This window comes from Aspergillus thermomutatus (assembly GCF_002237265.1).
Source record: "Aspergillus thermomutatus strain HMR AF 39 chromosome Unknown NODE_122, whole genome shotgun sequence".
In the NCBI taxonomy this organism is placed as follows: domain Eukaryota; kingdom Fungi; phylum Ascomycota; class Eurotiomycetes; order Eurotiales; family Aspergillaceae; genus Aspergillus; species Aspergillus thermomutatus.
In genome coordinates, this window is record NW_020798171.1 from 49,836 (window position 1) to 64,715 (window position 14,880).

General features: G+C 50.5%; 5 protein-coding genes across 5 annotated transcripts; 1 reads left to right on the top strand and 4 right to left on the bottom strand.

Moving 5' to 3' along the window:
* Window positions 1–1,216: 1,216 nt before the first annotated feature.
* CDV56_105831 (40S ribosomal protein eS24) lies at window positions 1,217–2,044 on the bottom strand (the record flags this gene model as incomplete). Its single annotated transcript, XM_026759450.1, has 3 exons — window positions 1,217–1,293; window positions 1,416–1,663; window positions 1,968–2,044. 3 exons carry the CDS (start codon window positions 2,042–2,044, stop codon window positions 1,217–1,219), a joined length of 402 nt encoding a protein of 133 aa, XP_026613600.1.
* Window positions 2,045–2,371: 327 nt separating this feature from the next.
* CDV56_105914 (protein-lysine N-methyltransferase) lies at window positions 2,372–3,834 on the top strand (the record flags this gene model as incomplete). The annotated part of the gene is made up of 4 exons (XM_026759533.1): window positions 2,372–2,650; window positions 2,790–3,398; window positions 3,515–3,650; window positions 3,710–3,834. 4 exons carry the CDS (start codon window positions 2,372–2,374, stop codon window positions 3,832–3,834), a joined length of 1,149 nt encoding a protein of 382 aa, XP_026613601.1.
* Window positions 3,835–4,323: 489 nt separating this feature from the next.
* Window positions 4,324–6,510, bottom strand: CDV56_106047 (uncharacterized protein; the record flags this gene model as incomplete). The annotated part of the gene is made up of 1 exon (XM_026759666.1): window positions 4,324–6,510. The coding sequence occupies one exon, from the start codon at window positions 6,508–6,510 to the stop codon at window positions 4,324–4,326; it is 2,187 nt and encodes a 728-aa protein (XP_026613602.1).
* Window positions 6,511–8,088: 1,578 nt separating this feature from the next.
* On the bottom strand, window positions 8,089–10,470 carry CDV56_106285 (putative Ran-binding protein (RanBP10); the record flags this gene model as incomplete). The annotated part of the gene is made up of 6 exons (XM_026759904.1): window positions 8,089–8,219; window positions 8,284–8,799; window positions 8,867–9,113; window positions 9,172–9,302; window positions 9,361–9,587; window positions 9,659–10,470. 6 exons carry the CDS (start codon window positions 10,468–10,470, stop codon window positions 8,089–8,091), a joined length of 2,064 nt encoding a protein of 687 aa, XP_026613603.1.
* A 1,741-nt stretch (window positions 10,471–12,211) lies between these two features.
* On the bottom strand, window positions 12,212–13,066 carry CDV56_106555 (uncharacterized protein; the record flags this gene model as incomplete). The annotated part of the gene is made up of 2 exons (XM_026760174.1): window positions 12,212–12,599; window positions 12,666–13,066. The coding sequence occupies 2 exons, from the start codon at window positions 13,064–13,066 to the stop codon at window positions 12,212–12,214; spliced, it is 789 nt and encodes a 262-aa protein (XP_026613604.1).
* Window positions 13,067–14,880: the final 1,814 nt, after the last annotated feature.

Here is a 14,880-nt window from a genome sequence, read left to right on the forward strand (position 1 = left end):
CTCTGCTTCTCGCCGATGGCAGGTTTGCGATCTTCTCATTTTCTCATTTTCTTGTTTTCTTGTTTTCTTGTTTTTAATTTGTATTTCTCGCATCTTTTCTTCTCATTCAGTTGGCAGTGATGCTAGTATCTATGTCGAATCTTGCTGCGCATGCCTCACTGTGCTTTTCTGCACTTCGACAGATCGAGATGTTACACTAATATTGGAGGTTGTAGAGTATTGGTCCAGGGTGGGCGATCTTTGTTTTTACTTGTCTTCCTTTCATGCGTCAGTTGTTTGTTAGGGAAACTAGCGGCAGTGTGGGTGGCAGATTACTCTTTCTCATTCTTTCGATTACTGAGTGGCGGGAGTTATGACATGTTCTTTTACTTGTTATAATTTGTCATATTCTATCTATAATCGGACTGATTAGCACAAAGTATGTACCTGTGTCTAGACTCCCTGGTATGGTCCAGGAATGACAATAATTGCCTACATTTGAGCACCAACGTAAGTTGTTGTATTTATGGTTAAAGATCCGTGATATCCTTCACGCTAGCCTATGTATGTTGGTCTGATTCGATCAGGACTTCGCATATCACTGGTCAAAGTCGATGATATGTATAAGAGGGCGTGATTACCAGAGGGGTGTTTCGATGTGTATAATTCCACAGGTCAGATCATTCAACGACCGAACATAAGCGGGCGTTGAATATGCTGCCAATTCCTGGTGGCTACGAAACATGAGACAAATATGTCTTTCTTGCAAATAGCGGTGGTCTACGGCCCAGCCAGGATCTACCATCGTCCAAAAGCAAACCGGAGATAAAGACAAGGAATAACTGGAGGAGATCTTTTGTTGCTTTTTGTTTAACAGTACATCGACCGACTGAGTCCCGATGCTGGAGGCTTCTGATATGAGTGACTGGCGGTAGGTGCTATTGGTAAGAGAGATGATTGAAGGATGCCTGTTCTGGTCCAAAAAACCAGAGGCGATAGAGAGGAGGAAGGAAAGAAGGAAAAGAAAAAGGAAAATGAATTTTCATCCCAGAGAATTACCCCAAATCTCGAATTTTCCCTGTCTTTATCGTCATGGTCATGATAAAGGGCGTAACAGTATGCGCCACCGAAAACACCGCTATTATCACATCCAGCAGGGTCAGCCCCTGGCCGCGTCGTCCGTCCCCATATCCCAGTCCACCTCCAACTCCCTTCACCAGGATCAAGCCGAATGCATTTAGTCCTTGCTCTTCTTGGGTCCCTTGGTCTTGGCAGTACCGCGGAACTTCTTGGAACGGTTCTTCCGTTGCTTGCCTGTAAATTGGGAAGAGAGATGTTAGCGATGCTAGATTGGGTACCCCCCAGAGATATGAAGGGCATCTATGTATGTCTGATCCAATCTCGAGGATGCTTAGCGGGTGGTGTGTCAAACGTACGCTGCTGTCTGCTGGCCTTCTCGATCTTAGAAGCGGCACCGATGCGGACCAGGCGGTAGTGAGGCTCGAACTTCTTCAGGGCCTCGTGGGAGTCGTAGACGAGGGCGAAGCCAGTGCTCTTGCCACCACCGTACTGAGTGCGGAAACCGAAGACGGAGACCTGGTCCTTGTTGGCCTTGTACAGTTCGGCGAGCTTGTCGCGGAGCTCGTCCTTGGAGACATTAGCACGGTTGGGGTGGAGGACGTCCCTGTAAAAAGTCGATGTTAGAATCGTCATCAAACTCATCACCACCATCACGACAAGAATGTCCTTTGCATCTGTGCTTTGAGAATTTCCAGGTCCTTCCTCCATGATGATACTCCAAGATGATAGTTGACCCGTTTATCTCCAATATCATCGCCATTTCTTGCCATTGTATTTTTGCCGTTCCGCGTGTTCCACACTCAAAATCTTCTTCCACCACAAATCACTTGAAAAAATTTTGACCAGAAGGGACCCTCTCCCTGGAAATTCTCAAGCGCGAGATAGGGAGGAAGAAAAGGGTTCCTTACACGACCATCTGCTTTCTGGCGAGCAGGGGGTTGCGGATGAACTTGCGAGTCCGCAGGGTAACGGGAGTATCGGCCATGATTGCGGTGAGTGGGTTGACGAGAAAGTTGAATCACCAGCGGCGAGAATCTGCGAGCGAGAAAAGGAGCAGAAACTCGACAGGGACGAGAGGTTTGGGGGGATTGTCGAAGTCGCTGCTGTCGTTGCCGGGTTTCTCGAAATGCGATTCAATTTTGCTTCCGTTTCGTTGTGCAGTTCCAGCTGTGGGCTCGGCTAGGGCACCCGCTAGCCCGTTGCGGTTTAGCGTGCACCTGACCCGACTGGGCCATACATTTTGTATCCCTCCATACGTATTTAAGCACTTTGTATGAGATCAATTGAACAGGAAACGGAGAAAAAGGGCAATATGTCCCTTGTATCATCCTCCGTTGAGGATGGCGATCGGAATGATAAATGCATCTCCATTGACAAACTGGTCGCGCAATATTTCCAGCTGGTCGAACCCCACCTTCTAGAATTCCCCGATGGCAGGACCATGATCAAACCTGCCACTCAGTCAGCCCTCTACGAACGAATGTTCAACGAGGCGGTTCTGTGGCCCATTCCTCCCGTGAACTACCGGGCTCGTGTTCTAAAGATTATTCTGTCTATACTGGAAGAGTCCATTTCTGATCCTGAGGAGGATGTATGAGAACCCTCTGTACCACGTTACGTTGAGTAGCCCCGGCTTACACAGCCCTTTGTATGCAATAATTCTGAAATCGATTACCAGTAGACATATCCTTACACTTCATGCTCGGATTCTGACATCTCTCTTCTTCTAGGAGATCTCAGATGATCTCATGGAATGCTGGAGCACGCTCGTGACCCAGCCAAAGCCATCAGCCCTCCAGCAAGCCCAGCAACTGGCCTATGTCAAATACACAGCCCCAGCTTCAGATGCAGCTGCAGATGGAGATCCTTCTGAAGAACACAGGAGCAACCGCACCCGCACAATCATCACCTCCGAATCACGCGGTCTGATCCTCTCCGCAGGGACAACAGGCTTCCGCACCTGGGAAGCAGCCCTGCATCTCGGCTCATTTCTCTCCACGCCCGCCGGGCAGGCCCTCGTGCGCGGGAAACGGGTCATCGAGCTCGGCGCCGGCACGGGCTTCCTGTCCATGTTTTGCGCCAGACATCTCGCCGTGCAGAGCGTTGTCGTCACGGACCGCGAGCCGGCCCTCATCGAGAATATCCGCGATTGTATGCTGCGGAATGCGCTCGACACTGCTGTCTTCCATCCTGCGATTTGGGAGTGGGGGACACCCTTGTCTTTGACTCCGACTCAGACTCCTCCGGAGGAGGGCAAGCGCGAGGGCGAGGCTGCACAGACTGCCGCGGTGTCAGTCAACGGTGGTCTGGCCTTTGACGTTGCACTCGGTGCTGACCTGGTAAGTGCACATGATCACTCTCTGGCTCGTGGGTTCAATGTCTCGCATTACAGGCATAGGAAAATACAAGGCGTGGTGCAACCCGACCTGGCTAACAATAACCCCCCCCAAAAAAGATCTACGACGTCGACCTCGTCCCCCTCCTCCTGTCCACCATCCGCGATCTCTTCGAAAACTACCACCTCCAGGAATTCATCATCTCCGCGACGCTCCGGAACCAGGATACCTTTCAGACGTTCCTAAACGCCTGTGGTGAGTGCCTCGACCCAATCCAACTTATCCAGGTTCACTTTCTAAAGGGTTTTGCGCAGAAACGAACGATTTCCAGGTAGAATGCATGCCGTATCAGTCTCCCTCTGCGGAGACGCAAACGGGCTTCTTCCATTCGACTAGTATTCCCATTCGTACGTATCGGATATCGAGGCGTGTGGTATGACACGCGATAGATTTGTGTGGTAGATGATTCGCATGATTATTGATGATGTCTCTGGTGTGACGGAGTCACGAATACAACCTCTACACTTTTGTGAAAATGTAGGCGGCTTCTATACAAGAAGAGGTATGTGCCTGGCGGCAATCTTCGTTTCTCGTCCATAGGTAATTACATACTGGTATGGTGGTTTGAATGAAGGTTATGAATTGTGGCATGTAGCTAAGCATAAAGCTATAAGGCAAGCGAAACATAAGAAAGGGGCCGCTGTAGGGGTATCATATAGACCATCAAAAAGTAAAGGAAAATGTGACCAAAATAACGGTACTCCAGATCCGTGGCTAGATGCAAAGAATGAGGTATAAGGGATCATTCGGGGTCATACAGCGAGATGCAAATGTAGCAATATAATGTCGACAAGCCGACTATAAGGATGAAAATGATAGACAATTGAAAGCCGAAAGGGAATGAGGATTGGTAGAGCCCCGAGGATAATTACTCGGCCAAGCTCTCCCTCAAAAGTCCCTCATCCAGTTGCTCCGCATGCAATAAGACAGGAGCTCGCGGGGGCGGTCGAAGGCCCATGATCGGTCCTGTCTGGTTGACACCCGGGTACCTGTATCGCAGATTCGGGACAGCGTCGAAGCTGGACCTGCTCCTTCTTGCCCCGGCAGAAGACGGACGGGCAGGTCCTGGCGAGTCGGTGTTTTCCGGGGCCAAAGCATCCGACTCGACCTGAGGCTTAGCATTCCCGTCTGCAGAGACAGCAGCGATGCCCCAACGACCTCGCACCCAGCCTCCCACTCGACGACTCAGCGAGGTCTTCCGGTTGGGAGTGACAGTAGACTCGGTCGAGCCGCTGTCCGCGGACACAGCCCATAATGCATCCGCGGCGCGGTTGCGGCCTGCGACCGTAGCGAGGAACTTTCGGGGGGAATGCTCGGAGGTCTTTGGTGGCTCTCGATCCGCCGTGACCGTGCTGGTTGAAATGACGGGCGATGGTGAGAAGAGCTCCGGGCTAGGCGAAATGATGCGGCGTGGAGCGCGAATGGGCAAACTGGATTGAAGATGGTCGCTGATTCGCGAGGGGCGGCGACTGGGTGTGTGAATGTCCATGCCCGCAATTGAAAAGAGGCTCTCGTGGGATTGACGTCTGCGCAGGGTGGGACTGTGCGGTGTTGAGAACACATCGTCGGGGATTGCGGGAGGCCGGTCAGGGACCGACTCTGCATACTGCGTAGACGAGGAATCCTCCATCTCCTCGGGTATCACCGACTGGAGCGGCCTCCGATCCAGCTCTGCATAGTTCGTATGGTCACCAAAATAGTCGTATGCCATGTGCATCGAATCATCACCGACTCTCTCTGTTCCATCAAGTCCATCCAGAGGCCGGAAAGGTATATCAAAGGGGACGCTCTTGTGGCGAGAGACCATTATCGGAGACGAGAAGGCGGTGCTTTCGGGACTAGTCGGTTGCGACGATTCGGAACCGCGTTCGACCCGGTCAAAGATGGATGATGCTCGATACCCTGACTGTGGCGAGCTCGCTAGCGAGGAATCGGCTGCAGGTGATCGCAGTGACCAACGGTGGGAAGCCGCGGCTGGCGGAATTGAAACAGATGTCTGAGACAAGATAGTTGAGGTCGAGGAGACGGACGACTGGGGCTGGTGCAAGGATTTCCGGGACATCTGGGAGGTCGACGCAGAGTGCATGACCGTGGCGGCTCCCAGAGACCGTCTCTTCTTGGATCGACGGAAGATGGTAGTTTTGTCCTTCTTCGAGCCGACCGAGATGGAGGGGGTGTGGTAATGATGGTGAATATGGAATTCTTGCGATACGCGGCGCGATTCTTTCGGTTCCAGTTCATGATTCAATGTCGTTGATGGCGGCCGCGGCTCTCGCTCATCGTCTTCACCGGCTGAAGTCAGGGGCTGATGCGACAGGATCTGATCCCGCAGATTCTGCACCTCCTGGTTCGAGCTTTCGAGCATCTCCCGCAACTCTATGATGCCCATCTGCAGATTCGCATTATCCTGGAGGATGTCCCGAACGAAGCGCGAGACGACATTAGGGTTGCCGTGATTCCGACCTAACTCCTGCGCGGCAGCAGCGCCCTTTAAGCGTCCAGCCGCACCGTCAAGCTCGCGCTCCACCGCCCTTCTCCGCTCCATGCGCTGGATGAGTTCGGTGTGTCGTTCACGCTCCTCCCGGGCCTCCTTCTCGATTCGGTCGACTTGATCGTGCAAATCTCGGAGGGTACATTCAGCCTTCTTCCATCGCTGCACGGCCGACTTGCTATCCTCCTGGGCGTTCTGTAAAGTCTCCTGCAGTCTCGACTGTTCGGCCTCCATCTGGGCCAGTTGGACTTCGAGTTCCGCGGCGCGGGCGGCCGACATAGTCACTTTGCGCAGCTCGGCCTCTGTACTGTCCAGCGTAGCGACGAGCGACTTCGCATGAGCGTCCGATTCCGCGACAGCCTTGTTCAGACTGTCTAACTGCTCCAACAAGCCACGGTTCTCTTCGATGATGCGGGCATTCTCGGCCTCGACCTGGCGCTTTTCACGCTCCAGATTCTCAATGTTGGTGAGTAACCGCCGGCGATCTTCCTCCGCCTCGGCCATGTACGACTCATGGCGATGGAGCAGAGCCTGGAGAGCAAAGGTTAGCGATGACGAGTTCATTGGGGGGAGATCCGCTGCAGGTTTATCTGCTTGGACGGCGATGACGGACTATAACACAGTGGGAGAGAATCGGGGACCGCAGTCCCTGAGACGCCATGGAGGGCGAGTAATTAAGCAAGACACAACGGGTAAGAATAAATGCGTCTGTGTTCTTTTTGGATAGTCGCCCAATCCCCGATATGGGCAGGGAATATGGACAAGAATTCCAGAGCCAAAGCTAATAATGTAAAGGAAGCGAATGCCCCTCCACCGGGAGAATGTGCGAAAGTATGTGTATATACAGAAGACTGAGGTATGTGCGCAATCTCATAACAACCAGGTACTTATGATGGAGGCCTGACGTGTATAAAGCCTCTTTTCGGGAGACAAAGGAACAGTAAGATAAAGTGAGTCACCAACGTACCTGGCCCAATCGAGCAGCGGTTTCAAGATCCTTCTCCAATCCCTCCAAGGCAAGATTATTATTATGGAGGAACGCACAATCATTACGGCCACAACAACAGCGAAGAACGGCGGGAGCTGAGGAGTGGGTAGGAATGCAGGGAACCTGGCCTGCAGGAACCGGACTATGCGGCCGGGAATGAGATTCCATGGCCCTTGAGGAGATCAGGGAAAGGAATGCGACCTTTCCAAGAAGAGGTTGTCAGTCCGTCAGTCCGTCAGTTCTGTAGACTGGTCAGATAGCTAATGAGTTGGCACCCCTTGACGGAGCGATGACCTGGAGCGGAGGCGCCAGTTCATCGAAGCTGAGGTGTTGGTGGGGCAGAAGGAAGGATAGGTAGATAGATGTTAAACCATGCAAAGAGACATCATAGAGAGATGCGACGACGACGATGATGATGATGATGATGCTTTCTTTATAGTTGTACTGGTACTAAGTGATTATTATAAGTAAATAATAACAGTGATTATATGCCTAGCAAGAACTGAAGAAAGGCAGGTCGTTAATTATGCATCAAAGCGGAGAGAGCAAACCTAATGAACATGTGAACATAACAACGTACCGTACTTACCTTACATTACCTTACCTTACTGGGCTATTGGTGATTCATCCCTACCTAGGTATCCGTACCGTACGGTAGGTGCTGTGAGACACCTGAAGAACTAGGCAAACATCTTACATAATTATGTGCAGCTATGTCTGCATTGAAGCAGCCTGAATTAAGAGCCATGATCATCTACCAAAAGGCATAGTGAGATGAAACAACTCTTTTGAGTCAGTCCCTTTTCCTCTCATTATCGTTGCTGATGAGATCGGGTACTTTTGGCTTTTCATTAGACACAAGAGCAGTCGCCGAGCGTCGTTGTCTCTCATTGAGGCCCAGCCACCACGTTAACCATGCCTGCTCCATGTAATGCTATGCTACGTGGTGCAAGTACTCGGTACAACAACGTTGATTATATTTGTCCCCGGTTAAATAACTACGTAAGTTGATGCTTCTGTCTGACAACGGTCGCTTGATCCTTGAGTAGACTATTCAAGTATGAGGGGAAAGGTTGTAGTTTCATTCTCGTATGCCACCATGAACCTCCAGAATTATGAATTCAGGTGCTCCTATTATATCGCTGGCAATCACTTTAAAGCAAAAAATCATTTCGCACATTGATAAACGCCCCAGCGCCGCCCTCTTCACTAATCTCATTGACAAGCACCTCTGTCTGTTGATAAAGCCGCTCCAGAGCGGCTGAAGATGGCTTCCCTAATGACACTATTCAGAGAAGCCGTGTCAGCAATCGACTGCATTGAAGCTCACGAAAAAAAGCACAACTGACCTAGAATTGCAGAATTAAGCTCTTCCGCAATAGCAAGGCGTCCTGCAGGATCAAGGTAGTGGCCGTGCACTGATCGTTTCGGATCCTGATAGGCAACCAATGAGAAGATGTCATCCAGCACCTTCTTGTCGCCGCCTCGCTCGTCGTTTGGATAATCCATGCGTAACTGCTGCCCATATTGAACCGCTTCGGTGAGAAGCTCATGGAACTTCTCTGAGCTCTCAGGTTCTTCGGTATCCATGCCCTCGGTATCCCAGCCGTCACCTTCGTGCAATTGCTCATCGAGTTCCATCTCCTGGTCGAACACCGCACTGCCATCGGAAAGTCCGTTGGATGCTTTGCCTTTTTTCAACGCTGTCAAGGAAATCTCATTGCAGCGCCGCATCATCTCGAGGAACTTGCGGCACCGTAGCTTGAACTGGATGTGAGGATAGCTCTCTAGAACGTTCCCATAGTAGGCATGTGTGTACTTGAGAGCCTTGTCGATGTCACCCTCTAGTATGGCAGCACGAATTTCTACACGCGGCATTGTCAGTCTATCTTACAACAGTCGGACATCAACAAAAAGGAGGTGTAATCTTACTCTGTCGGTTGATCGCGTCAAGTCCTTCCTCCACTTCATACTTCTTGAGGGACTCCTTTCGACCATTCTCCAAAGCCGCTGACTCCGCAGCAACCTCGTCTGAGAAAGCCCGAGCGGTGTCAACATAGCCTTCATGAGCCAGGAACTGTGCGACTAATTCTTGAAGCAAAGCGTTCTCATCAAGCGGTGGTTGTAGGTTGGCCGTGCTTGTTGCATAGATCTCTGAATGAATGGAGAACTTCTCTCTCTACGTAATGAAGTCAGACTTTATGCTAACATCCAGCGGAGATACCTTTGGAACATACTTTGACCATGCCGTCAATGTCGTACATGAACGGCTGCTGACCGAAGTTGGCGGCCAAGTGCACAGGTGGTTGCTTTTTCATCCCCACAGAGGGATAGACTTTCAAATTTCTTAATTCACGAAAGGCATTTCCTTATCGAGAAAGTTAGTTTCAGTGCAAGTAAGGCGAACATCAAGGCGGGCGACATACCAAGGAAGACGCCATTCTTGGTGAAAAAAGCGCATCCGGTGGCGAAGTTAACACCACACCCGACAGTATCATTTGCACCAAACGTCGGGCCGTACGGTCGTCCCTGTCCCTGACTCTCCCCGAAGAATGATTTGCCATCGTCACCGTGGTATGCCCAAGATTCTTGCTCCCACCCGGGAAGCCTCTCAACGGACGCTTTGCTACTCGAAAACCCGATTCCGATCATCCTGCACACTATCAGCACATGTTCGTCAAGCCCAGAAGTTATCACCTCGTCAATTCAGGGCGCAGTACATACCCTTCCTTAGGTTTTGAGAGAATAGTAATCTCAAAGTAGTAAATGCCACACTGCGGGGGCATGGGGTGATCCGCACGGACAGCAGCAGCCTCGTGGTCGTGCTTGTTAGCCGGACCTGGATACCGAATCTCAAGCCCTCCGTTTGTGAGCTCCAGACCGGAGTATTTATCACTATCGCTCCATCGTGAGGGAAGTGGCATGAGATGATCGTCGTCGCTCGGCGGTTCCCTTTCTATGATATCATACGTCATCCCACGATGGGAAGGAGCTATACGAGGCAAGCTTGCATGGCTGGAGGAAGTCGAGAGAGGGTTTGAGGTAGAAGCGGAAGATGGAACGTCCCGTTGAGAAGCGAGCTTTGTTCGGCGAGCGGCCTCAAGGCGAGCGATGTATCGGGAGTTGCGGAGATAGGACGGAGTAAATGATGAGGTATCGGAAAAGCTGCCTGGTGACTGAAAGAACGTATCGTAGCGAGGGAGATTGGCAAACTTCCGAGAATAAGGAGGAAGTGAATCGCCAGGTGCTGTCCTCCAGGGGGAGTTTAACTGCATATCTGCATCCAAGGCGGAGGAGGAAGGCCTCAGTAGTCGGCCGTCGGGGTAAAAGGGTGGGGGGTATGATGAAGTGGAGTTCGAGATAAGAAGATGGGAAGGAGGACTACTGTTGCTTGGTGGCGAGAGAGCAGTCCCGGACAGGACTGAGGCGTAGGAAGAACGGCGTGGAATAGATGAGATGCTTGGACCGGAATATGAGGTTGACAGAGGAGGAGCTCCTCGAGCTCCACCGGAAGGGGGAAAAGGCGCATCGGTCATGCTGTCGTCGTTTTGCTGGACGGAGCAAAAGCCAACGGCCAGGCGGGTACTTTTAGTGACGAGGGGTGCATCCGACTCCGAGGCCCTCACGCGAGCTTCTCTCGAGGCAGTACCACGCTCATTCCACGGTTAGCAGCTGATCCTCGATCAAATCATCACCGTTTGGTCGGTAGAGTAATAAGTTAGTCTTTTGGCCTCTTTGACAGCCACCAAAGTTTCTATCCTCTTTTGCTCTGTCCGTTGTCGCTTGTGGTTCAGCGGTACAATTTGTTTTCCGTGAAGGCAGAATCAAGAACAAGCACGGAGTAGCAGCAGCAGCAACAGCAACAACAACAACAACAACAGTGGAGCGTCACAATTAATCAGCTCGTCTCAGGAATAGAAACCGTAGCAGATAGGGGGTATCGTCAATGTTGATGATACGGCTCGAGTCAGGTCCTTACTTCTGAATAAAAGAAGCAATCAACACCAGGAAGCGACTCCGTGCTAGAGTGACAGAATAGTAGGAAAGGACAAGACGCAGCAGTGATCGCTTCCCGTTCGACGGCAGAGAAATCACTGAACAAGCTTGGAACAACCGAAGAAGGGGAAGTCGCACGAGACCATGATGGCATGAGAAGGAAGAATTAAGACTGCGGGGAAAGGACACGGACTGGAGGGGGAGGGCGTTCTGGTTTGGGGTTGGAATGGGATAAAGAGGAGGTAGTGGTATATACTACATGGCCAACAAAAAGTACAGATGTGGTCACCAGACGAGTGAATTCATCAATCCTGGCATTCCTGGCTCTACTGGAATCGGTTGTACAACCTTGGACGATCCTACAATATGCTTGCTCAGGCTGAGAGGGTATATATGCATCACTGTGTCGCCGATATGACCAGTACACATCATACCACTCACGGTACTAGGTACACCCGGTCCAGTGGTTTCAGTCAAATTATATACGAGTACATAAGTAATAAGCACCAGCAATAAGGCCCCTCCTTTTTTGACTGATAATCCTGGCTGGTTCCAGCAGCTGATCTGACAATCGCCTCCCCTCTGTCGGACCATCATCCCGACAGTTTGTCTTTCAAATAGCCAGCAATATCGGAATAGGCCCGTTCGGAAGGTCAGTGAGAGTGCTATTTCGATACTGTACACTCTTCCAGTCAAAATACCAAGGCCTATGGGAAGGAATGGTGCTCGCACCGACAGGCGATATCCACTGATGAAGAGGCTGAGCAAACGAGAACGGCAGGCTGAATCCTCCTCAAAAACCTCAATGTGTAGAATGCATGACACGTTGAAATTATTTTCTTTTTTTCTCTAATGCATGGAATTGTCCATGTCCAACGTACTCGAACAGACTCAATCCTCCGATAGACTCCTGTATAACCGACATATGCAGTGCAAAAGGCCATATCCTAATATCCTCCTTTGGAAACCCTAGTGGTACATAGACAAAGATTAATCGAGCAAGACTAGCACATCAAACAGGATCGGGAGTAGGTAGACCTCTGTCGTCCAGCAAAATGGTTTGATGTCATGGCGCAATAGTGGACATAACCAGGAGAACAGAAAAACCCAGCAACGAAATGTGACTGACATAAAACCCCAACGCCGAGAAAAGCGGCGTTCAAGACATAAAGCCACACGCTTGAAGTCGTCAAAGCAATTAAACAAGCAGGGTCATAATAATATTGTACAAGAAGAGTAGACGATGAATTGAGGAACATAGTAAACTTCAGCTGGACGAAACTATGCAGTCATAGCAATTGCTGGCGAGGATGCTTCGGTAATATTAGGAGGAACCGGAGTAAGTTCCATATCGCCGGAGTTGCTTTTCTCGCTGGGCGCGCCGCTAGCACTCTGGTTGGCCTTGCTGTCACTATCACCGGTATCGAGACCGGCTTCTTTCATCTCGCCGTTTGCCTCGGACTTTTGTGGTCGAGGAGCTCGCCATGATGGCAATTGCCAGTGGACACCAGTGAAGCTCTTTAGCTGGAGGGCCTTCCGTTCCCATTTGCGACAAGGGGCTCCAGATCGATCCAAGGCGCGAAGACCGGCGTTGATGGCACCCATGTTGGCCTTGGGTCCCAACCTGTGGGAAGAGGTTATTTTGACAGAATCGCCAGTTCCATCGTCACTGTAGGACATTTTGAGTTAGCAAGATGGTAAAGACAAGTGGACGGCGAGAGCAAGAAGAACGTACAGCCTGGGCTTCTTCTTCGGACCTGGCTTTCCCCTCGGTCTAGAGAAAGACTCGGTCGCCTGGCCAGCGCTTCGCTTGGTTCCCGACTTGGGAGCCGGTAAACCGTTGCGACGAGGCGTGTCTGCGGCGGATGTGCCAGCAACAGGAGTAGATGCGGCATCGGAAGCATTGTCGACGGACGATGGTGGGATCGGAGGGTCTGCAGAGGACGAGGCAGGAGACGAGGGCTCCTTCTCCTTAACGGGAGGACTCGCGCTGGTGCTATTTTTCTTGGTCGCTTTGTCTTTAACATCCGGACTAGCGAACCGACTGAGCAGTTCCGGCGACAGCCTGAGGACGACGACTGCCTTGGGAGCCGCAGATCGGTTGGAACGACCGTTTGTGGCGGAAGCAGACGCCATTTTTTCGTCTGAATGGATTAAAAAGAATGATTTTTCTTTTTACTTTTACTCTCGACGAAGCTATGCTAAACCCGTCAAGAGCAAAAGTCGCAGTGTCGATTAAAGGTGTGACACGAGGGGATTGGGATGTAAATGTGATCGTGACGTGAGTGTCGGATGATCAAATTGCGTAGGTTGGGTTGAGTTAGTTGGTTCCAAGACGTTCGAAAGCGGAGGGCGACACTTGGTCAGGGCGAGGCAAAAGTCTGGCAGGGCTGAGGTCGGTAGCAAGGGTGAAGCAGAGGTGACATAGTCCGAGGGAGCGGTGGTGGTGGTGATGATGATATTGGGGTAAGTAGAGAAAGAGAGAGAGAGGAAGGTGAGGGAGGAATAATAAGGAAAGATGGACGGGGGATGGAAGAAAGGGATGGGGATGTCGAGGCGCTGTGTGGTGGTTTCATTGTTGGTTGGTTTGTGTGTGTGTGTGTGTTTTCTTCTTCACTCGTCTACCTACTTTAGGGGAACTCAGCCAGACTTTTGTTCGGTGCGGTCAGATTGTCAGGGTGAGGAAGCCGATGGATGGAGAGTATGGGAATGTCAGGCAAGCGTTCAGGCTTGGTATTGTTACCCGGGTACGCGTCTAGTACCAATCAATCATCCGAGAATATGAGATAAAATGCGTGTAAATGACAGTACCATACATGTCCGGCTATTACTAGTAATACACATACTATCTGGCCTTATAGATGCTTTCAATAGGGTAGAGTAGTAGTATCTTATACTACAGGAATAGTTCTTGCAATTACTACTACAATGGGCGAGGTCGAAATGCTCATTATCTTTTAGAGGACCTATTGACACAGTCTCTGTCATTGAACTTTCTATAGTCAACGGAGGTAACAATTCTTTTGATCATCGAATACTCCCGTCTAGGTACCTTACTCGCTGTACGCGTCCGGAGATGATCATTATTCAACCTAATATCATGCTCAACAGCTGCGCCCTGTAACCCCTCTCCATGACCAGGCATCTCATTATTGAATGCAATATATAGCACTGTACTATATTCGTATCTCATATTCATTTCTCAGTATTCGAACTTTTGCCGACCACTCTAGAAGCTAGTATACTGTTACTTCGGTGTTGCTTGAAATAGTGCTCCGTACTCCGTACTGCGTACAATCTTATGGATTATCTATCCCGCATCAACCCGGTTACCTAGACTCTGAATTCCACAGCTTCCGTCTTGCCGGATTCCATCCAATATCCATAAGAATCTTCATCGAATGTGGGTTGTGATGGTCCTCTGGCCGTATTGACTTTTACAGGGTAAGGACTTTTACTGGATGGATCACAAGCATCACCCTCATCCACAATGCTAGAGCGTCACCATCACCACCTCATCACTTGACAAGACACCACCATTCACCTGATACATCAAAAGACCTCGAGTACTTCATACAGTGACTGGCCTGAACACAACGAGATCGGTAAAGTTGAGCAATTCAATCAATGCTGAACATGGTTATCATCATCATCATCATCATCATCATCATCCCACAGACCATCTTGATACAATCTCACTCTGTAGCCAAGAATGGCAAGTAACAAACTGCTCAAGAACCAAGAAAATCAACCCCCGACCGGCTCGCCACATTCGGAACGAATCCACGAGCGCAGAAAGAAAATCCACTCGAGGCGGAATTTCCATTCGCATCCGTAATTGCGCAATCCCAGCTCAGCCTAAGTGACTTAACTGCCCAGCCCTCGGAAATTGAGAAAAATTTCACAAATCCATGGATATTGGTGAGATGCACAAGACGGCTTCGCGAACC